Source organism: Conger conger, chromosome 8 (genome assembly GCF_963514075.1).
Source record: "Conger conger chromosome 8, fConCon1.1, whole genome shotgun sequence".
In the NCBI taxonomy this organism is placed as follows: domain Eukaryota; kingdom Metazoa; phylum Chordata; class Actinopteri; order Anguilliformes; family Congridae; genus Conger; species Conger conger.
The window spans coordinates 13,784,118-13,807,256 of NC_083767.1; the positions used below are offsets into that span (position 1 = coordinate 13,784,118).

At 40.9% G+C, this 23,139-nt stretch overlaps 1 protein-coding gene and 1 long non-coding RNA gene across 2 annotated transcripts in view; one reads left to right on the plus strand and one right to left on the minus strand.

The window, feature by feature from the left end:
- znf827 (zinc finger protein 827) overlaps positions 1-1,727 on the minus strand; it is a 48,697-nt gene extending 46,970 nt beyond the window's left edge. Inside the window, exon 1 of the mRNA XM_061252382.1 lies at positions 1,477-1,727. Coding sequence (XP_061108366.1) covers positions 1,477-1,519 — 43 coding nt within the window. The 5' untranslated portion in view covers positions 1,520-1,727. The remainder of the gene's footprint in view (positions 1-1,476) is intronic.
- A 3,385-nt stretch (positions 1,728-5,112) lies between these two features.
- Positions 5,113-9,838, plus strand: LOC133134643 (uncharacterized). Its single transcript, XR_009709318.1, has 4 exons — positions 5,113-5,408; positions 7,729-7,794; positions 7,909-7,978; positions 9,559-9,838. It is a non-coding gene; the product is annotated as an uncharacterized LOC133134643 (long non-coding RNA).
- Positions 9,839-23,139: the final 13,301 nt, after the last annotated feature.

A 23,139-nucleotide genomic window follows, 5' to 3' on the forward strand; every position in this document is an offset into this window, starting at 1 on the left:
TGCCCAGTAACGTTAGTCCTTTAAAAGTCATTATTGTTATTGTAAACACCTTCATGATGACTTCAAGATTAGGAATACTGTGATCTCATGGTAAAATGTGCACTACTGGAATTAAGCAAATTCACCAAGTAGCTAGATAATGGACTTTAAGTTTGTAATCATACAACACAGAATACCAATTTGTTTAGGGCCAGCAAGTTATCAATTTTATGTCAAAGCGTGCAGCATTCCGTTTGTCGAGGAACTAGCTATAGGTAACTTGTAGTTAAATAAGTTCTAGCAAAATAAAATATATAATAATTAAATAGCTAGCATCAATGCATCATTTCTATAATGTAGCCACTACAACACAGTAATCCAATATCACCAACATTAAAGCAAATTACATATATTTTGCCAAGCCACCAATTCCTTATCAACCAATGGTGATATTCACTTCTGTAGATTTTTTATGTTTCATATTTGCACAGTACATTGTCAGTAAATAGTCTTTTGATAAATGTTACGTTCTACCTTCGGGTTCCTCTGGCGGACAGAGAGCGTAATAACACATCCCTTTATTATATGACTGATAAAAGCACAACCTAAAGCTAAACTGAACATCCTACGTTGGGTCAAATGAAAAAAAAAAAAAAAAAAAAACCATTGCGATCCGTTTCTTATTATAAACTAATACGTTGCTAAATATCCAAGACTGCGTCGCGCGACGACCAGACTCAAGAAAAAGGGAATATTATTGCTTCATGCCATCGTTGTTATTGATCGCGGTATGTCTGCAATGAACGGCTGCAAAGCAAAGGCAGAAAACCCTGAACTTCAGGTGACCGACCATGGCTTTGACTCGGCGGCTTGCAGACATGAACTCTCCTGAACTGGGAGGGGTGGAAGAAAAGACATCATCTTAAAAAATCTCTTACGACCGACTCCCAAAACCTCTCGAAATAATTCGATCGCAAGTATCTCGCTAGCTAAACCATATCGTCCGTTTGATCATAAGAAAGTTAGCTAGCTAGCTAGACGTTTTGCATGAAAACAGGAAATAAGTTACCGAGCGGTGTTGGATATCGCCCTTACGCAGGGGCATGGAAGCCTGAGTCTAGCCTGGCTTGTCTGATCCGACTGACCCTTCATTTTATTGCGGCCAGATTCTCAGATCCTCCCCTTTTCGCTTCCAAGAGAGAGACACATACTTCAATGGTCAGATTCACAAAAACGCTCCGCCATAAATGCCATATACAGACAACACACACGCTTACTGACCGCAACCTTGAGAACAGGACCTTTATCGATCATTTAGCACTAAAGACAGTGGTTATTATACACTCGCTAGCAACTCATCGCCAACATGGCTGCCTAACACAGACCTAAAAAAGGAGAAATAACCTACGCCGTGTCTTTGTCCGTTTCACCTCTTTAACCCTAAACTACTGCGCAAAACATACGGAGAGCCATTAAAAATCTCACAAATCGACTTACGTGCAGGCAGGCGTTTGGGTTGCTCCTGCTTCCTCCGGGGCATTTTCTCCCCTTTTTCTCACATTCTCCTCCTTGTTTAGGGATAAGAAGAAAAAAGGATTTTTCCCATTGAAATTGTATGCGAGTGTCTGGTGGCAGGGACTTGTCGTGCACCTGGCTGTCCCCGGTTTTAAGAGTGTTGTTGGGGGTATGAACACAGAAGGACGAGGTAGTGGTGGTGTTGTTGCCGTGTCTTGACTATGGCTGCTCTCTGTGTATGTGTGTGTCTCCGAGCCCCTAACTAACACTAATGCAGGGATCAAAGGGCAGCAACAGCAGAGCAGACACACGCACACTCTCTCTCTCTCGCTCACACACACACAGGAGCTCGCCTCAGAGAGCGGCAGCGCCCGGCAGAGCTTGCAGGCAGACAAGGCGAACGGACAAGGTGCCCCCAAGCTTTCTGGGTGTATTCTGTCAGTATAACGACCGCTTGCACGAATATACGAAAATAACGTTAGAATCATATAGCCAGAAGCAAGATCAATATTTATTTATTAAGCAAGTAGGTATATACTAATAAACCGGTTAATCAAAAATGTGGTCATAATAATCTTGAGCTCTTTTTCTCTGTGCATAGTGTGAATGCTAGAAATGTTTAATGCGTTTTGCTACATTATTATGGAAAGTATTAGGTAGCAAACTAATACGGAAATATAAAATATTTTCTTATTATTATTATTTGGATGTGGAGAGTGTTAGGTGTCGTGTTTACCATCAGTTTAGACATGATTGTATGTATGTGTTCATATACATTTTAAATAATTTTCCAAATATTGATTTTGACAACTGTTTTTTTTTTGTTGTTGTTGTTGCCTTTGTGGTTTTAAGACCTTTTGCACAAGTTCATTTATTTCGGGTATTTTCGTTTCTGGGGTTTGTTAAAAACATAACTGTCACAAAGACTTGATTTTGTCATTTTATACACAAGTATTCTGTGCCAAGTAGGCTAGTTCAAATAATGTGATATAGCCTATCATATTAAATGTTACTTGAGACTTCAAACAACCTTACAAGTCTTTCAAACTGTACATAAAATTTATATTAGTTGCTTTGGGCAATATTACAGCAATGCCAGGACATATGGATGCACTCTTAATATATATATAAAAGTACATATATATATATATATATACTGTATTTCAGGTTTGAAGTACTAAACATGGTGCACTTTACACCTGTAATGAGCTAAGGGGCAACCATGGAGAACAGCACATAATTTCCAGATGCTTTCTTTTTTATCTTTATATGTACACTCGGTGAGCACTTTATTAGGTATTTATTCAACTTATTTTTTAGACTTTAGTCTTCTGCTGCAGTAGCCTATCCACTTAGAGGTCTGACGCATTATGTGTTCAGAGATACTCTTCTGCATATCACTCTTGTGATGCGTGATTATTTGCATGCATTATCAGCTTCAACTAGTCTGGCCCTTCTCCTCTGATCTCTCTCATTAACGACCTGTTTCTGCCCACAGAACTGGATGATTTTTGTTTTTCGCACCATTCTCTGTAAACTCTAAAGACTGCTGTGCATGAAAATCCAGTTTCTGAGATACTCACACCACCCTGTCTGGCACTAACAGTCATTCCACTGTCACTTAGATCACATTTCTTCCACATTCTGACATTTGGTCTGAAAAACTGCTGAACTTCTTGACCACATCTGCATGATTTTATGCATTTAGTTGCTGTCACATGAATGGCTGATTACATATTTGCATTAACAAGCTGGTGTACAGGCCTACTTAATACAGTAATCACTGAGTGTATATATTGCCATTGCTAATTAAAATATTGTATGTGACTACCTATTCTTCTATAAACATTGATATAGGGCTTACTATATAAATAAAAAAAACATCCAGTGAGCAGCAGTTCTGAGGGCAAAAAACGCCTTGTGAGTAATGAGAGGAGAAGGGCCAGACTGCTCAAAGCTGATAGGAATGTGACATTAACGCAAATAAGCACACATTACAACACTGGTATGCAGAAGAGCATCTCTGAACACACAATGCTACAATCCTCTAAGTGGATAGGCTACAGCAGCAGAAGACTAATAAGTGTAAAAAATAAGTCTAATAAATACCTAATATAGTGCTCACTGAGTGTACATATTTATGTTACTGCTATGCAAATGCTTTGCGCTTTCATGTAAGAGAAGTATATGTGCTAAATTGGTGAATGCCATTGAATTCTTATTTGGTTCAAAGACATAGACAATAACAAGTTTTTTTTTTCTTAGAAATTATCACCCAACAGTTCCCCAGCCTTTCATCCCAGATTCCTTCTGCTGACCATTGCCAGTATTTTAGACTGACCGGGAACAAACCATTTGAAAGAGAGTATTCTTCTAAGATAGCAAAAAAAGAGGCCAAGTGTAAAACTGCAGGCCAAATTACACACATTCGTGAAAGAAACATGGGGTGGCACTGCTTTGGAATATTGTTTATTGTAATTTTGGTGCAGTCATTGTCAGGCCCATTTTAGCAAATACTGTATATATGTACAGATTGTTATGTGGAGTGTTTGCTTTTATTGTGTCCTTTGTGCTTGTGAGTAGTGTAACTTTGTACTTTTATTTATTTTCAGTCTGATGATTGAAATCATGGGCTAACTGTATATTTATCAGCATACCCCTGACCATGACCAACACAGGGGATTATAGATTATACAACATCACTGCTGAAGTGTATTAATTGGATGTCACACTCAGTAGTCCTCTTAACATTTTTTGTCGAGATAATGCAGGTTGATGTAGACTGACATGCATAATATATGCACACTTATAAAATTGCCATGCCATTCATGCAAGGAAAGCACATATATGTCCTCAGCTATTCATGTGCCAGTTAACACACAGTAAAATGTCCAGTGCTAATCCATCTCAACAGAGTGCATACTCTGAGTGAGTATTACTCTGTAGGAGTTGGTTTCACACTGAACATTTTCCCATGTAAGAATAATTTTGCATGTAATATTTGCCTGTGTCTGGGACAATCAATTGTGATCAGTTTAAAAATAAAATATGATTATGTTAACGGATTATTAACAGCATTGATTGATGTTTTCATTATCACATTGACTGGTGGACATTCTTGTTACCGTTACCTGACCACACCACAAAGTATTTTGGTGCTGATTACAAACCATGTTCAGCAGCTCATAATTTGTGCGGATATCAACACGCAAATATACAGACATATCCTTGCCTTCTGCAGGTTTGGTGAACTGTAGGTGAGACTGGTAGACAAAGAATTTTGATAAACAACACATCTACTGGGCCTTGTAACCGGAGGGCCCTGTTCAGAAGTTTGAGCTGTACGGTTTCCAAAGAATCTCAAGATCTCCTACCCAAAAGTTGGACATTTTGGTGAAAAGCGGACCCAAAAGCAGGCTGGAAATGAGCTGCCTGAAGGGGTCGCGGGGCTTTTCATACTTGCGCTGGCAGGTAAAGCTGCACTGCGTTTCCGTCTACTGTAAGCTGAAGGAGGCAGCCCACACACATTCCACAGTCTGATTCAGACCCACAATGCGCTGCTGGCGTCGCGCATAAAATAACATCGCCCGCCGATCGCTTTCAACGAGAGCCGTCACCATGGTACCTATCATGGCGCCCGTGATTCTCCACGTCCCGATCCTTTCTGAGCACATCCGTTTAAATCAGATCCATGTCATTTAGCAAAGACGTAGCTAGCCCGCTGCCTGGGCCATGCCATTACATGACTGCCCTGCAGTGTATCAGTGTAACAGACAGGTACAGTTTGATTCGTCAAATTTGGTAGGGTGGGTTTAAGTAAGGATTTCGCTATCGGTGCTTTGCGACAACACAGAAGGCACTTTCAGGCTAGCAGTTTTCAGGAGTGAATGATTAATCTCCTTACCGATCGACAGGTGAGTCATTGCTGATTCCAAACAGGGGAGAAAAGTATTGGAAAATGTTTTTCTTCTGCATCTTATTACTGCTCTCTACTTTCACATGGTGGATAAATGAGCGTGAGGTCATTTTAAAGTCCAGTCATTCAAGTCCAGTCGAAAGAACAAGGGGAAAAGTCGTGATCTCATAAAACCCATTAGCCAATATCCTTCTTTATTTTATTAGCATTAACATTGATGTTTAGAGAAGGGTCAGGAATATTTATTTGACTATTTTTGATTGAGTACTCTTATTTCACACTCTGTTTTATATTTGCATACATTTATATGCATTTGTGCAACAGATACTTACAGTATACTTGATTTAAAAATATTTTTGAGTGAGAACATGCAAAGACACAGTGGACTGTACACTCAGTGAGCATTTTATTAGGTATTTATTAGACTTATCTTTTAGATTTACAGTGGTGTGAAAAAGTGTTTGCCCCTTCCTGATTTCTTATTTTTTTGCATGTTTGTCACACTTAAATGTTTCAGATCATCAAACAAATTTAAATATTATTCAAAGACAACACAAGTAAACACAAAATGCAGTTTTTAAATGAAGGTTTTTATTATTAAGGGAGAAAAAGTGTGTGAAAAAGTGATTGCCCCCCCTGTTGAAACATAACTTAACTGTGGTTTATCAAACCTGAGTTCAATTTCTCTAGCCACACCCAGGCCTGATTACTGCCATACCTGTTCTCAATCAAGAAATCACTTAAATAGGACCTGCCTGACAAAGTGAAGTAGACCAAATGATCCTCAAAAGCTAGACATCATGCCGAGATCTAAAGAAATTCAGGAACAAATGAGAAAGAAAGTAATTGAGATCTATCAGTCTGGAAAAGGTTATAAAGCCATTTATAAAGCTTTGGAACTCCAGCGAACCACAGTGAGAGCCATTATCCACAAATGGCGAAAACATGGAACAGTGGTGAACGTTCCCAGGAGTGGCCGGCCGACCAAAATTACCCAAAGAGCGCAGCGACGACTCATCCAAGAGGTCACAAAAGACCCCACAACAACATCCAAAGAACTGCAGGCCTCACTTGCCTCAGTTAAGGTCAGTGTTCATGACTCCACCATAAGAAAGAGACTGGGCAAAATTGGCCTGCATGGCAGAGTTCCAAGACGAAAACCACTGCTGAGCAAAAAGAACATTAAGGCTCGTCTCAATTTTGCCAGAAAACATCTTGATGATCTCCAAGACTTTTGGGAAAATACTCTGTGGTCTGACGAGACAAAAGTAGAACTTTTTGGAAGGTGTCCCCCCCATTACATCTGGCGTAAAAGTAACACCGCATTTCAGAAAAAGAATATCATAACAACAGTAAAATATGGTGGTGGTAGTGCGATGGTCTGGGGCTGTTTTGCTGCTTCAGGACCTGGAAGACTTGCTGTGATAAATGGAACCATGAATTCTGCTGTCTACCAAAAAATTCCTGAAGGAGAATGTCCGGCCATCTGTTCGTGACCTCAAGCTGAAACGAACTTGGGTTCTGCAGCAGGACAATAATCCAAAACACACCAGCAAGTCCACCTCTGAATGGCTGAAGAAAAACAAAATGAAGAGTGGCCTAGTCAAAGTCCTGACCTGAATCCTATTGAGATCATGTGGCATGACCTTAAAAAGGCGGTTCATGCTCGAAAACCCTCCAATGTGGCTGAATTACAACAATTCTGCAAAGATGAGTGGGCCAAAATTCCTCCACAGCGCTGTAAGAGACTCATTGCAAGTTATTGCAAACGCTTGATTGCAGTTGTTGCTGCTAAGGGTGGCCCAACCAGTTATTAGGTTTAGGGGGCAATCACTTTTTCACACAGGGCCATGTAGGTTTCAATTTTTTTTTCTCCCTTAATAATAAAAACTTTCATTTAAAAACTGCATTTTGTGTTTACTTGTGTTGTCTTTGACTAATATTTCAATTTGTTTGATCTGAAACATTTAAGTGTGCCAAACATGCAAAAAAATAAGAAATCAGGAAGGGGGCAAACACTTTTTCACACCACTGTATTGGTCTTCTGCTGCTATAGCCTATCCACTTAGAGGTTTTGACATGTGTGTTCTGAAATGCTCTTCTGTATACCACTTTTGTAATGCATGGTTATTTGCGTTACTGCCACCTTCCTGTCAGCTTCGATCAGTCCGGCCTGTGCTTTATGCAACACTCATCTACTCAGCAATCTCTCTTCTTTCCCGTCGAAATGTCAAGACAGAAATGCAAGGGGTGTGAGCACATCTGAAGCAAAATGAACGTCAGGCCAGCTTGCCCTCTCTCTCTCTCTCTCGATACAGTATGTCCGAAGTGTGCGTTTTCGCTCCGCAGTCGTGACTACTCCATTTACTTCTCCCTATCCTGCGGTGAGTCAGAAACAGACCCATGCAGTTCCTTATGATAGCAATTAGCCAGTGTTGTAATTATTCGTCTCAGCTGACCGCAGGTTACTTACGTACGCTTTGCCTTTTCTTAATTAGAATACAGCACAACATGAGTAGAATCCCTGTGGAGTTCAGAAGGTCCAACGGGATCTCACACACACTAATGGTGGGTATGTGCTCGTGTGTGTGAGAAACGATATATATATACAAGTTTTAGAGTCTGCTAAAGGCATGGCAGTTCAATCTAGCATTATAAAAACAGAGGATAATGACTTTATTATTAACTGCAGATTGTTATTGCTAACAATGTCATTACAGTCAATTTCAGGAAAATAACATTATGATGCCACCACGTTAGATTAACTTCTCTTGTACCCTAGAGCAAGGTGCATTAATATGAAATGGAAGTCCAGCTGTTTAAATGGACAAGGTGTACAATGTAAGCTGCTTAAGTTAGCCCAGGCGTCTGATACAGAGCCATTTCTCTGCCGTTCTCTCACCACCACAGGCAAAGATGAGGTGGGGGGTTTCCACTAGCATGTGAAAAAAGAGAAATAATAAGAAATAATGTTCTGAGGGGAGAACTTGAGAGCTGCTTTAAAACGTTCCCTGGCACCTCTGGCTCTAACCAGCCGAACGCGGTCCAAGGGCTCTGCCAGTTGAACGTGGCACAGGTGTTAAAAGTGGCTCGTGTGTCACCACACCTGCATGTCAACTCCCACCTGCAGCCAGAAGCTCCATCTGCTTCTGAGCCACTTACTGCTGTCTGGCTGCTGGAGATGTGCTAGTGTGTGTGTGTGTGTGTGTGTGTGTTTACTCTGTGTGTACTGAGAGGGGAATTCCCCCACGAACTGTAACAGTCCTGCATCCTGCAGAACCTTATCAATGTCCTCTGATACTGCAGTCCGAGTAGTACCTAGCATTGCTCACTGAGAAACAATCAGTGCTTGACTTTATTGTTATTGCTATTATTGTCATCATTATCTCTATATTACGTGCGGGTGAGAGTCATTTTAAGTTCTCTTGACAAATGTCACTAGACTGACTGGACAAAGCTGTTTACTGAGAAAATAAATAATGAAATTATATTTATGCCAAGAGCCCAAGATATAATCACAGTAAAATGTTCAGTGTTAAAGAAACTCTTACAGAGTTCATATGAGTCCACTATGGCCGCAGTGAAGTCATATTCACTCTTTTAGAGTTAAATTACCACTGGACATTTTACTGTGATGGTTATATCGTGAGACAGACTATTTGTATTACTATTGTTGATGTTTTGATCTATTTGTTTATTTAAAGGGGACAAATGGCCACCATAATTAATGAACGGCCACGCTCATCTCCTATCCAGTTGCAAGTTAATTGAATAAATTATCTGGTAATCACCTCTAATCAATATTGAACATGTTTTATCAATTCATAAATGTAAAAGAGTTATTGGCTTGGTGCCAGCGGGCGTCGATGTAACTGCGACAGTTAAATGTTGAAGTGTGTGAAATGAAGAAATGTGACATCATCAGAGTTACTTTAGGCCCATTCTTTTAATTCCAGTTCATGTCTCTTTCTTTTACATTTATGAATCTAATTTTCTCTTGTCTGAACTGTTATGTCCGGATTAAGATGTGAAAGCATTTTTTCTGAAAACCGCAAGCAGTAATAAAGTAATTTTTACACAGCCAACATTATTTTATTGTTTCAACTAATTACTAAATGATTGGTATGTCTGACCAATCCCTTTCACAGTTTTTTTCAGATGATTTAGCAGTCCACAAGCTGAACTGTTCTACCATCGCTTCAGAGGACAATTCATGTACCCTTACACGATGAGAGAAAGATGTGCTCCGTCCCTGGACTAGTTCTGCACCACCCTGCTGGGATACTGGCTGGGGTTTGAACTGGCACACTCTAGATTCAATATCAGATCTTTGGCCGCATCGCTGCTTGAAACCACTGTATTAGGAGGACAGCAGGATGAGCCGCATGGCATCTCTCTGAGATCGCACTGTTTCTGTGTTTCTGTGCCGTTCACATTACACCAACCATATTCAGAAAGGATCTGCCCTCAGCCATTTTAAATAAAGTGAGTCTGAATGATTCAAATGTTTCAGCAGATTGCCTTACTGAAGGTGTTGTGTGCTGATGATGGTCTTAAACAAACCTAGCTCTGTAGTGTACCAGACAGACAGACAGACAGACAGACAGATAGATTATACTTTATTGATTAAGCATCTTTGTTAAAAGTGCTATACAATAAAATTGAATTGATTACAAGCTAATTACAGAGGAACTACCAAATTCAGAGCAACTACCAATTGCTACTCAGAACCTCTAGTTTTATATAAGCCATTAATGAACACTGAACTTGGAGCAAATCCACAAAGAAATGTACCTTTTAAATAGAAATATTTTTTCTATTTTACAGAAACTTTTATTTCAGCTTTTTGGGTTAAAATGGAAAAGGCATTATGTTTTTAGTCTCCACATGAGAGTGGATCTTTTCTCAATGAAGTTACTAAAATCCTTAGATCTGTACACCTCTGTTTTATGCCAGTGGGCAGAAATAAAGGCACAATCCATTTCCGTTAAAATTACATCACAGAGTGGGCAGTAGTTTTAGGAACTGAGGTATTTTTAAACTGTTCCTTGTACACAAGCCTACTTTATGTTTATGATTTTTTTAAAGGTTGAGTTAAAAAGTAAAGGAATGAGATCGAATGAACAGAATATGTCAAAATTAATTACACACAAATTGTCTTTAAGCAAACGCCTCTGCACATCCCTGTTAGCACATCGAAATTGGCAGCTTTAGTGGTTCTGCTGTGTTCACACTCCGAGTGTCACAAGCTGAGAGAGAGAGGCAGTCTTATGGCATTCCATAGCTCTTAGTTCCATCAAACAGTTTTTATTTCCATATCTTGTAAGACTCAAAATTATTTGAATAGTATTCCAGCAATTATCTGTAAAGTATTGTGACCAATATGCAATTCATATTTCTGCACAGCTGTTTTGTGAAACACAAATTTGTAGTTTGTGTGAGTAGATGTTACCTCAGTCACTTCCACCACAATGTGTGTACAGAAGGAGTATGTCTGCTATAAGCAGGACAGGGGTATAGGAGCCTCATGTTATGTTTCAGAGGTTTAGGAACCAAGGGAAGGCCTCTGTCTGTCCCGTGACCCTGTGAATGCCAGGCAGCTGAGGTAATGTTGTCAACAGAACAATTAGCTGATAGTGGTCATGGTAACCAGAGCGTGACCTCACAGGATTGCACCTAAAGGTCACCACTCAGGCTGTGTGAGCAAACACACGTGTATGCGTGTGTGTGTGTGTGTGTGTGTGTTTCACCAGTGCCTTAGGGCAAATACTGAAACCTGTGAAATACTAGCAGGGCCAACGCAGTTCGTGTTTTCGGTGTTGCTGGAGTTGTAGTCTTCATCTGATAAACAGTCTCACCCAGATAGGAAATAATATCTCTGCGTCATTGCACTTTGTCATCCTGACCCCCACTCAGATACACACAGAGGCAAACACTCATGCATGCATGTAGGCACACACACAGACACACATACAGCGACACACAGAGGGTGTCACATTTGACACTCAGAGGGTGTCACCTTTGAACTCCTGCCCCAAAAAACAGTTTGTTCTCGCACAGCTGCCTCTTGTGATTTCCTGCAACAAACCAAACCACTATGTTTGACCCATTTTTTGCCATTGGTGATTGCCACCAGATTTGACTAGGCCACTAGTACCAATGGAAGGAGTACAGCATCTGAAACACCCAATGCACTCACCTACAAGCCACTGGCTTGGGTGGTGCTCATTGGTGATAACTGGCAGCAGCCTGTGAGTGACTGGTGTGTTATTGGGAGTATCAGGGCTAGTGTGGGGTGGTACAACTAACTGTAGCATGCTATGCTGTGGACTTGTCTGTAGTCTTTCAGGTGTTGGCACTTGTCTGTGTTCATGAGAAACACTTTCAATAACTGATCCACTCTCACTTTCAATGACCTAGTTCTTTTTTTGAATAGGCACTTCTCTCAGAGTAACAAAAACACTCATTTCTCCAATTTTGAGTTACTTTATGAACCATTTACTCTGTGAGGCTTGATTATTATCGCAATAACAGTCGCTGAATGTCTTTCTCAAGGCTAAAACAGCACTGTCACACCTGCAAGGACCATAGTCCACATCTTTTATCAGCTTACCCTCAGTAAGACACTTCAGTATTAGCCTCATCAATGAGAAGCCACACAGTAGGTTTCAAACGTTAAATTAGTGTTAGTTTGCATAACCTGTCTGTGACTCATTTAAAACCAGAAAATAAAAAGGCGTCGAAAAAAAATGAACTGTCCCCACGATATAACCTTTAAGCTCTTCGACTAAATAGGCACATTATCCCCGTCCTCCTTGAATAACAGCTCTTCCCGGTGATAATATTACTTATTAAAATTCATCCCTGTAGCTGCGTAGCAGGGAGTTCAATGAATTAATGCGCTGAGCTCCGGTGGCGGCGGATGGAGCAGGTATGCGAGGATGACCAGCAGCTCTGAGGAACGGCCTGAACCCCCTCCCACACCGTCCAGAGGCCCAGCGCCTCGCCGGCTCTCCTCCGGGGCCGAGTTAGTGATGTCACGCCGTTCCGAGGCTGGGTCGTGTCTCTCGGCCGGACGGGAACATTTGTACCCTGTCATGCCAGCAGGACGGTCTCTCTGTGGGGCTGAAATCATGCAAAGAATCCGTGCCAACCGTAATCCGGACCGCCCGCCTGCCGTCTTCCTCTCTGTGTAGGTGCGTCTGGAGCCTCCCTGACCGAGCCTCAGGCCTTCGCCCCGGCCCACGCACAACCTCCCCCCGACTTCTCTGCGGCCTCCCGGGAAGGTTTTTCCACCTTCTCCCTGGGAATACAATGGCTGTAACGTCACAGCAATGGTGAGAAAAGGCTAGCTGTTGGCTGGGATTCCGTAAGAGGGGAACAATTTCTTGGGAAGGAACCATTCCGATGTATGAGTCCTTTAGTTTACATTCAACATTCAAACAAGTCACAAGAAGACAGAAAGACTAGGAACCATGATCACCAGGCTGGTTCACCCCCTAGGAGTTCCCATTCCACAGTTTAGAATTACAGTTTTTCCAAAAATGAATGTTAAGAATGAAATAACATCAAACAAATGATATCATCCCTAGTGCTTATGGCATGATTCTGAAATAATAGTATACCTACATGTGTCCTGGTGTGTGTGTGTATGTGCGTGCGTGTGTGCATACAAAATGGGTTGGTATTTGATGTTCATAGTTTCCTGGTAATTATTAATATGGATGTTTTAAAAGTTTAAAGTGTTTTATAGAGCTGCATAGTACAGCATGATTGCAATAGTCAATAATACATGAAACACGAATAAAAAATGTTGATTCAGTTTGATTTGTACTATTACAGCATGCATGAAATGATGCCCATCTGATATTGAGACAAACTAAATAATCTATTTTGTGCTGCTAAAATGGCAAAAACATTTCATTTTATGTTACATTTACAAATGTGCAAAATATATTTTGTTTTGGTTGCTTTAAACACATTTATAGAGTATTTATGAGTGTGGATTTGCTGTAAACCTGGTTAATGTCAGTTCTAAAGGACTACAGTGTCTACCAGTCTTTGTTATCCATAATCTCTGAGGTGTTTTATTGAAGTCTTTGTTTGGACAGGAAGTCACCTCACCTGGTGTTCCAGGTGTAAATCGGTTGCTATGTAAAAGACGAGGTTAAAAACTGTAGCGCCATAGCCCTCCAGCGCGGCAAATTGCTCACTGCTGATCTATAGCGTTAGCCTGACAGTTCCAATCCTACTCAATGTCACTGAAGCAGGATCGCATGCAAATACAGCAGGCAGATTAGCATGCCTCTGTTGATGCTTATTCTACAGACTGAAAGAGCTGAGCGATAAGTCTCTCTAAAGATATTTGAAAAGAGGTGATTATTAAGGCATTTCAGAACATAGGCTACATTGGAAACGAGCAGAATAAATTCCTGTTTCGTGCCATGCAATATAGTCTCTTAGCATCTTTAAAAATATGTCGACATGTTGCCTTTTCTACAGTCAGGGTAGCCCATGATTCCTCTGTCAGAATTACGCATTTGGGTAATTACAGGTTTCAAAAGCTCTGAGCACAAATAGCCAACGTGGGGAGATACAATGAGATCAATAGCCATCAGTCACCAGCAATCAGCTTTCTGCCCAAGTTTGAATCTTTGTAAATCGAGTTAAACTGGCTTGCAGTGATTCTGAGTCATTCTGAGCACAGGTAGGCCATCTTGTGTGGTTGCCAGATGACATAGCAATACAAATTTAAATCGGGGACAGGCAGATTTATTGTGGCATTGGCCCCTCTCTGGAATTTTCTTGTAACGTTGCACTCCTTACGATAGCAGAACTGATGTAAAGCATTGTATTGCATTCTGGGATCATTTCTGGGGCTTTGTACGTAATGTGACATTTAAGTGGCCAATATTCTCTGAAACAAATACTATTATATCAATTATATAAAAAATAGAAATATGTTATATTTCAATATAAAAAATATAGTGTCATCTTTAGGTTAAAAAAAAAAAAAATCTAATAAAAGCCTATGTTATGAAATAATAGTTCACTAGTAGATGTTGTAATGTTTCTGTTTTAGAGGGTATTAGAATATCTGTCAATCCACTATTATTTTCATGAAGCAATTGTAGAGTGACTAATCAAAATGTCAAATTTAATTTTACTTAAGGAGCATACACTTTGTAATCTTCCCTCCTTTCACTCTAACCACAGTGTGTGGCGTCCTTGAATGTAATGACTCTTTTTGTCTTGTTTTATTTTATTTCTCGCACTGTATTACAGATGTAGCAGCTGTCGGCACAAATGAAAAGCATTTCGCCGTTAACTGAAGTACTACAGCGCTTACGTTCGCTATATAAAAATAGACAGAAAGCATATGGTGGATAGATTTAATGTGGCTCTTGGATTTGGGCAGAAAAAAATGATAGTTTGTCCTCGTTCCTCCTTGAGGCCTTCGTGGTATTACTGTGTCCCTCTGGTGCTGTTGACCATTTCAGAATGACAATTAGTGTGTCCACTGTCGGGCCCTGGATCAATCTTTCTTTGTGCTTGGTCTAGCAGCACATCACTGTATGTACCTTGATGTCGAGGACCCACATTGTTATGCATGCGGGATTTCGGGGTTTCAATCAAAGTGCAAATGATTTGCGGCAACTTTACAAAAATATTTCAAGGCGGCATTTCAAAAGTCCTTTTTCCTTTATTAACAGGTTGAAATACCAAAAAAAAGCTTGTGTTTCTCGACAAATGTATTAAATATTGAAAGAAAGACCAGTGCTCCTCAACACCCTACAAAAAAAAAAAAAAAAAAACATTCAAAGACAACCAGCATGTTTGGAAGTGCTATGTGAATGGTATTGTGTCAACATGACCCTGTTCTGAAGTAGATGTCTCTTTGTACCTTACACATTACTAAATCAAGACACATCTTGCTTTCGACATTGTCAGGCAATCTGCAAAGTTGATTCACAACATTATTGTCTATGAAACACACGGTATGACAGTACGGCAGTATGTTATGGGCTCATGGCAGAACTCATTATGAGCTTGAGATGCGTGGCTTTGTTCAGAATGTCACAATGCATATTTATGGGTCCGGGCAAGTGCTTCTGGTATAAGCACCATTCATCTGACAAAGCGCAAGTGCACTATCTTAACACTTCTCCTTCTTCACGACGTGTATTTCCAATGGGAAGTGCGATAAATGCCATACCAACCTTTTACTTGAAGACTGGCCATTTCAGATTACCGGGTAGGTGCTTTCCGATAAAGCAATCTTTAAAACCCTGGGAAGCACTGACGCATATTCTAATAAAAGGCAGCGTGCTCTTATCTCTCAATATTCCAAGGCCAAATGGGAGAAAGAAGAGGGAGAATTAAGTCGGAGGAAATAAATTGCGAGTTCAGATTCAGAAGGGGCAGGCGCGAGAGGGTTCCAGTTAAGAGGGGGTCCCGTGGGGGGTTCTGGCCACACTGCTTGGGCGGATGCCACATCACATGCTCGCTGTTGTCTCCTGCCTGCTGGGGTGGGCCGATCTCTCAGGCAGCGGTGGTTTGAGGTCGTGGTGTAATGGCTACCCTTGGGGAAAGAGCGAGCCCGGCCCCAGCTCTCTCTATAACAGAGCAACTGTACCAAGGAGGCCATTTTGTGCCCTCCTCCCTCCCCCCCACCTACAGTGCATTTACCATTTGAGCTTTTTATTGCTTTGTTTTCTGTTTTCAAAATATGAATTCAGACAACATTTCATTCACAATTATAATCATCTGTTAGTTTATATTTGCAACCGCGAAATCAAAATTATTCTTCCTGTGATTGTGAAAAAAAATTACTGGCATTTATCCTTAAGCCAAAGCTGAGTACTACAGAACTGAATCCAAAAGTCCCAAAAAAATATATAATCATGTCATCCAATCCAATAACTGTGCATACGGCGCAATGCTGTTCATATGTAATTTAATAATGGAAAACAACAGTTTTGACTCATGTTGACATATTATTTTTTTCATTTGGGACTGAAGTGAACCTGTATCATATTACTGCTGCTACGGAGGTCAGATGAAGATTATGTTCAAATGAAAGCCAGATGATGTGAAATGACAAAACCATACACAAACATACACATAATAAATGTACTGTACATAATTCATGATCTGGAGCTTGGCTATAAATAGTACTGTAAATACTCATCTACGCTGGAGCCTCGACATCACGGGTGAATAATTTAGTCTGCCCTCCTGATTATTCATTAAGTACGTTTCAAAAAGGTCAGATCAACTGACATTAATTCAAATAACAATATTTAATAATACACAAATACTGTATATAAGCCCACTGTCCTAAACAAGTGTACGTTTTCAGACAGCAATATTTTGTTGGGACCAAATTACAGTTTTGCTAATGATACATGTAATATAACTGTCCATTACAAAGACCCTTTATTAAAAAAAGGCGTGTTAATTAATTGAAATACATACAATTGCTTGCTAACATATGTATAGGGCTTCATTTCAGGCTGTTAACTGATAGTCGCCATTGAACAGCCTCCAGCATGAGATCTCCTCCCATCTTGTGACCGTATTTCACTCAGTGAAATTGGAATTAAAATATACATGCTAATGCAGAAGGGAGACAAGAGATACAATATGATAACCATTACTTTTTTGTTCCCGGTGCATGGGAGGAGAACATTCTCTGATTGGCCAGAGTCATTTTTACATAGCGAATGAAAAGGCACCTCGACGTCATGACTCTGGCCAGTAAGATCTCTGTGTGCCAGTGGAGCAGTAGCTCTCTACCCGGGACAAGGAACTTCTGTCACGGTGTGGAACATCAGAAGCCATGCCACACTACTCTTTGAGGAAGTATCCATAGCGTACCTTACAGTTATCACTGTGAGTGTATATCTGAATAGAGCATTACATATCAAATTAATAATAGGAAAAACAGCAATACTACAACTACTATTCCTACTATGAAAAGTGATGATGACCATATTATCAGTATTGTTAATACTACTACTACTACTACTACTACTACTACTACTAATGCTAATACTAATACCAATACTAGTTCTACTACTAATGCTAATATACCTCTAGATTTGTCTTAACATATTTCAGATGGTGATCATGCAGTTAAACACTGTGTTGCTGTGTTGGAACTGAACTAGGGCTTTGCACACTGTTTTTAATACTTTGATAAAGGCATAACTGTCTCAACAAGAATTAGGCTCATTGTGCCCCTGTGTTGACCGTGTTAATTCCGTCTCCCAGTCTCTCAGTATCTATTTCCTGCCGGAGGACAGCTCCCTATGGAGCGCCCTGCTTTTATGTGTTGACTCATTGACACGGAGCGCCTCCTTCAAATAGCCACTGGTATGAGGAAAAGGGAGGTAAACACTCAGGCACACGTGACTCCAACTCGAGCACTTAGACTGTGTGAGAGTGAGGAGACGGTAAATAACTCTCTGGCCCGTGCGATGTGACTTGGTTCCCTGATAAAAGGGAGTGTTTACCAGCAGCCCCGCCAACAATGGACACCAGAGGTGGCCCGCGCCGCGTGTTTATCCTCGGAGACCCGGGGCGACCCGTTACCTTTGACCCCTGAACCCCGCAGGCGGCTCGGCCAGCCAATGAGGCGGCTGACCTTTCTCGCGCCAGGGCCGGGCAGCAGGAAGTGGAAGGAGCGAGTCTAGACGGGGCTGACCTTCAGAAGCAAGGCTTTTTCTCCAGGTCACACTCGATATGGAAGAGGATAATGGGAAACCTTGAGGGAGGGCTAAAATGAAAAACAGGCTGCTGGGGGGGGGGGGGGGGGGGTTAGCCCCCCCCCCACCCTTCCCCCCTCTCTGATCCCTGACTGTACAGGAGTCATAATGATGGATCTGGTTAATATCCCTACCTGATTAAATTAATCCTTTTAGAACAAACAAACAAGGAGAAAAATGGCTTTGCGTTCCCATGCTGAAATGAAAGCCTGGTTTGCTTGATCAGAAAAATAAAACCTACTCAATGTGTGACACAGTGCCAGGCATTTATACATTTGCCTTTTGAGGAACATTCATTTTATTTGTACCTGGAACAGGACCATACTTATGTGTCCAAAGGATGTTCTCTGAGGTTCATTTCCAAATATATTACTGATTTTGTTTATCCATGATAAATGGTCGGGTAGCATATAAACTGGATGTCATGTCGAAGTTAAAGTTCAATTTATAGGACTTCATCTTGGGTGAAAAGCAAGGCGATAAACATTTTCCAGGACAAACCTTGTGTTATCAGTGAAAAATTTTTTTTCCGAGATATAGTTGACTCAGTGCTTCAGCAAACAAGAGCCTTGCATTTATTCAAACTAGAATGGCGTCAAAAATGATACTACTCTCCCAAGGTCAACTGTGGTTTCTCCCTGATTGAAATGTGCTACCTTCCGAGATTTAAGTGTAGGAGGTTTCAAGACCAGCATGTTCTTTCCATCTCCATCACAAAAAGAGAATATGACTGGTGAGCATAAACTGCTTGCTGAATATTCATCAGGCTCTGCCTTGGTGTTTGTGACTCCTGTGTGTGCCTTTAAGACTTGTAACATTGACCTTAGCTTAACAGTTCTGCAGATAAGAAATTAACCTCTCCCCTGCATGGGTCTCCTAGAGCATCCCTAACAAGCACAAACTGTCGGCTTGGCAAGATGTTCTTTACAACCACACTTCTTGGGTTAACCTTGTGTGTGTGTGTGTTTATGTTCACGTGTTTGTGCGTGTGTGGGGTTGTGTGTTTATGTGTGTCTGTATGTACAGGAGTGTGATAATGTGTGTGTGTGTGTGTGTGTGTGTGTTTATAGTTTGTGTGTTTATGTCCATATATGTGTGCACGTTTGGGCTTGTGTGTTTATGTGTGTACAGGAGCATAATACTGTGTGTGTGTGTGTGTGAGTGTCCATGTATTCTGTATTGCCTTTTTCTCATCAGTGTATGCCAAATTCATTTTACTTTGGCAGTCGGTGACAGAGGGATGTAAATTAATTATTCTTGGACTCATTTTTAAAATGTATTTGTTATGACATTTTATTAGATTTTTTAAACATATGACTAATATGTAGATTAACTGAAACTCCCCCTGAGTCGAGATGAGCTGGCAAAGCTGAGAGGAAGTGGGCGTGTCCCAAGCAGTCCATCATTACTGCAGCTATTCTCCAATCACTTCATCCAAACCCCACCTCGTAACCAACCAGGATCTGCGATTGGCAGTGAATCTTCAGAGATGTATAAATCACTGCTCTGAAATCAGTGAATATTTGGGAGAATAAGTCTGAGAGCTATGATAAAAATGAGCAAGGTTTGATTGCAATTAAAGGCACCTGTGAAACACCGGCAGATTAAATTCTTATTCAATCACCTGTGATTTAGTCAGTCTGTACAAGAGGACAAGGGATCATATCCTATCATGTACAGCCCTTTTCTCCCCATAATTCTTTATGAGTGTATTCAACGCTGACATGCTTTTGATCTTGGAATAATTCCCTTTGCATTACAAGGACCTTTCATTTAGCGGAAAGAACTGGATCAAGGTTTTGTTTCCATTGTTTGTTTGTGTGCCATTGGCTGCTACTTGTTCTTTTATCCTGCATGGCTTGTACAATCATTACAAGCTGAGCATAATCATGAGTCAACCTATTACTGATTTGAAAAAAATCATACCAGCCATTGAAATGTCATTCATAAACTAAGGGCTATGATAATGGATACATTTACAAAGCAAATTAAGTGTGTGCCCTGCTGAAGCTAGGAAGCAAGCTTGAAAGAACTGGTAGCTGGTTGACCAGTTAGACCAGCTCTATACTTCACATGGTTTGTCCAGCTCAAGCTATGTTTTGAAACAGCTGGTAGTTGGTATTTCAAGCTGGTCATAGCAGGGGGGGGTAGCTAAAAGAAAGTTTCAATATTATTGGTTGTCAAAATGTTTGGAGAATTTCTAACAGCTTTTCTGTAAGATCAGTATTATCATTGTTCTTTCTGGCATGAGACAGAGTGAGATGGTGTGAGACAGACCCCCTATGAGCTAACAGTTTAGCTGTGAGCAACCAGCACAAATGCTAGTTCTTTTTCCCTATTGTTCAGCAGTGTACAGGCGTTACATGGAGTTCTGGGATGCTAAAAAGTGAGAAAGGTATCAGAGTACAATGTAGCAAGAGAACACCAACAGAGCTGCAACATTACCACAATAAACCAATGACTCATTAATCTCCTAACGAGCTGCTCTGAAAGCGATGGAAATGTATCATATTTGCTAAAGAGCGCTGCGTGTCTATCTGCGGAATGATGGATTAAGCGAGCCCGGCTTCGACCACTCGTGCCCACAGTGGCTACGCTGGAGACAAAGGATGCAAGGTCAGACCGGAGTCCAGGATGAAGGACAAGTTATTGATCACTCTCTGGAGCAGCCTGGCTTTAATAAGGGCTTCTGTGTTCACCCCATCAAACAGTGAATCATTATGGCGGGTGGTATGGCAAGGTTAGTGGAAGCAAATATTTACTTAGTTTAATCAAAGCAGCAAGCAGGGCCTGCTGTCTGTTTAGGTGTCAGTGCGTTTGTGCAGCAGTCCAATTAATACTGTTCACTGTAATGACCTGCACACACAATTTGTGCTATACAGCACCAACCTGCAACAAAATGGCTGACTGCTATGTTCTTGTTTACTGTTTTACATTCACTCCTCCCATTTGCCAACCTGAAAGGCAGTTAGGGCATCAGAAATAAGAGGCCATGAATGTCAGAATACATATTTTTCTTTAAAAAAAAAGAGGAATAATCAATCTGATGAACTGATGATTTCAGAAGCGCTTTTTAAGTGGCTAGTCCTGATTTCTTTGTAACTTCTTCTGGCCAATTCACACCTAAGCACATTCCAACCGAGAGTGGTGAAGACAGGCCAATTTAATATTTTTTTTGCATGGCAGACTGTCGCCATGATTCAACACAGTGAATCACAGCCGTGGAATCGTCGGGAGGAGTCTGTTTGCGGCCAGGCGTACACCAGTGCCACTCCAGACGAGACGAAATGCCCGTGCATTGGAATGAACTATCATTTCGGTGTCATTCAGGACAAACACATTAGATCTGCCCACGCAGTCCCAAAGGGGTCCCCTCGACGAGGCGGAGCGCGAGAGGAACAAAATTAATTCTCGGGAACAGTAAGATTGATTTTGATAATTAATTCAGGCTTATATCCTTCCATTTTTGAACAACAGGCTAAGATAGATGTAATTACCATTAATTACTTCTTGCCAAGTGCTGGATATTGCCTTACTTTCGATTAACAATTATTTTGCATTATGTTCTCTATCAGGTCTGCCTCTCTCAACTCGTCTGTCTTACCATCCGTCCTAATATATGGCAGCTTTTTCACAGAACGGACAGATAAACCACTCACTCGATGAAACATGCATAATTACAGCGTGGTTGTTATCAGGGCTGGGTGCAATCTCAATGCAGTAAGTTCATGAAATGACCCCCAATACTGTATTGTTTTTATGTCAGTATTTTTGCCTTCAGGAAATGTGAAATGATAACCCAGCCTCCTATATACTGCACATATCATCGATTCCCCACATTTCATATTCCTGACTGGCAGAAATTCAGCGATTTCAGATTAATTTTTCAGTTTGTACATTGACACATGGGTTCTCAGGCACGTTTCCAGCTACCCCAATCACACTGGGTGATCAGGTCCCCCGTGGTTTAATGCACACTCCCTCAGATGTAACATGTTGTTCAGTTGGTAAAGCCCCTGAACAGATTAGCAGAGCTAGTTCCCAATGATCCTGTTGTGTGCTACAATGTGAAATATCTATATTTGTAATCATATTAAATGTGTAGACTAGGCAGCTGGCTAAGCTTGTAAGAGATACAAAGTCACATCATAATGTTTCAACTAATAGTAATAATAATAACAACGATAATAATAATAAGCATCATCTTCATCATCATCATCATAGATATCATCTATATCATCGCAATTACATGTGGAACTTGATATTTCATTACATTTAAAACTAAACCATTTTTTCCGATTTGAAGTCTCACCATTCCTTGCTTTGGTTTCCTTACCCAAAGTCAAAGTGACCTCATACGCTTTTGCCTGTGGTATGACAGCTTGATGTGGTTTTAGTAGATCTTGGATCGTTTTTCTTGTCGTATTAGGTGTGTAAGTGCCATGGCTCAGACGGACCTTCTCAGAGGTGTTATAGCACCACCAGCTGCCAGTCGATGTAACTGCACCTTCTGTGGGGTCAGCTCCCATGGATTTCCCTTACAAACGGCTTGAACGTTTGCACTGGTGAAGCTAGCAGGGACTGCACTGTTCACAAACCCGAAAAGGCACAAGGATCAGATCTCCTCTGCCATATGCTGGATTTTCTTAGCTTTTATCAGAAATGAGACTGAGATCATTTCCAGTTCTTGAGCCTGCAAGGGGTTTGTTGCTGGGCACTGCTTCACACAGTACACCATATAACCGTGGACATTTTGTTTTCTGCAATTGAGTGCCTCATGCATCAGATCTGATTTCATTATATACTGTCAAACCTCATATATTTGGAGATCAAGAACTGTTTTGTGAGGTCAGTTACTCTGAAATAAGCATTATTGAATCACCCGTCCTGGTGCCCGGTTAAACAGTACCAGACATTAAAATAGATAGCCGATGACAGACATGAGAGTGGAAAGACGAG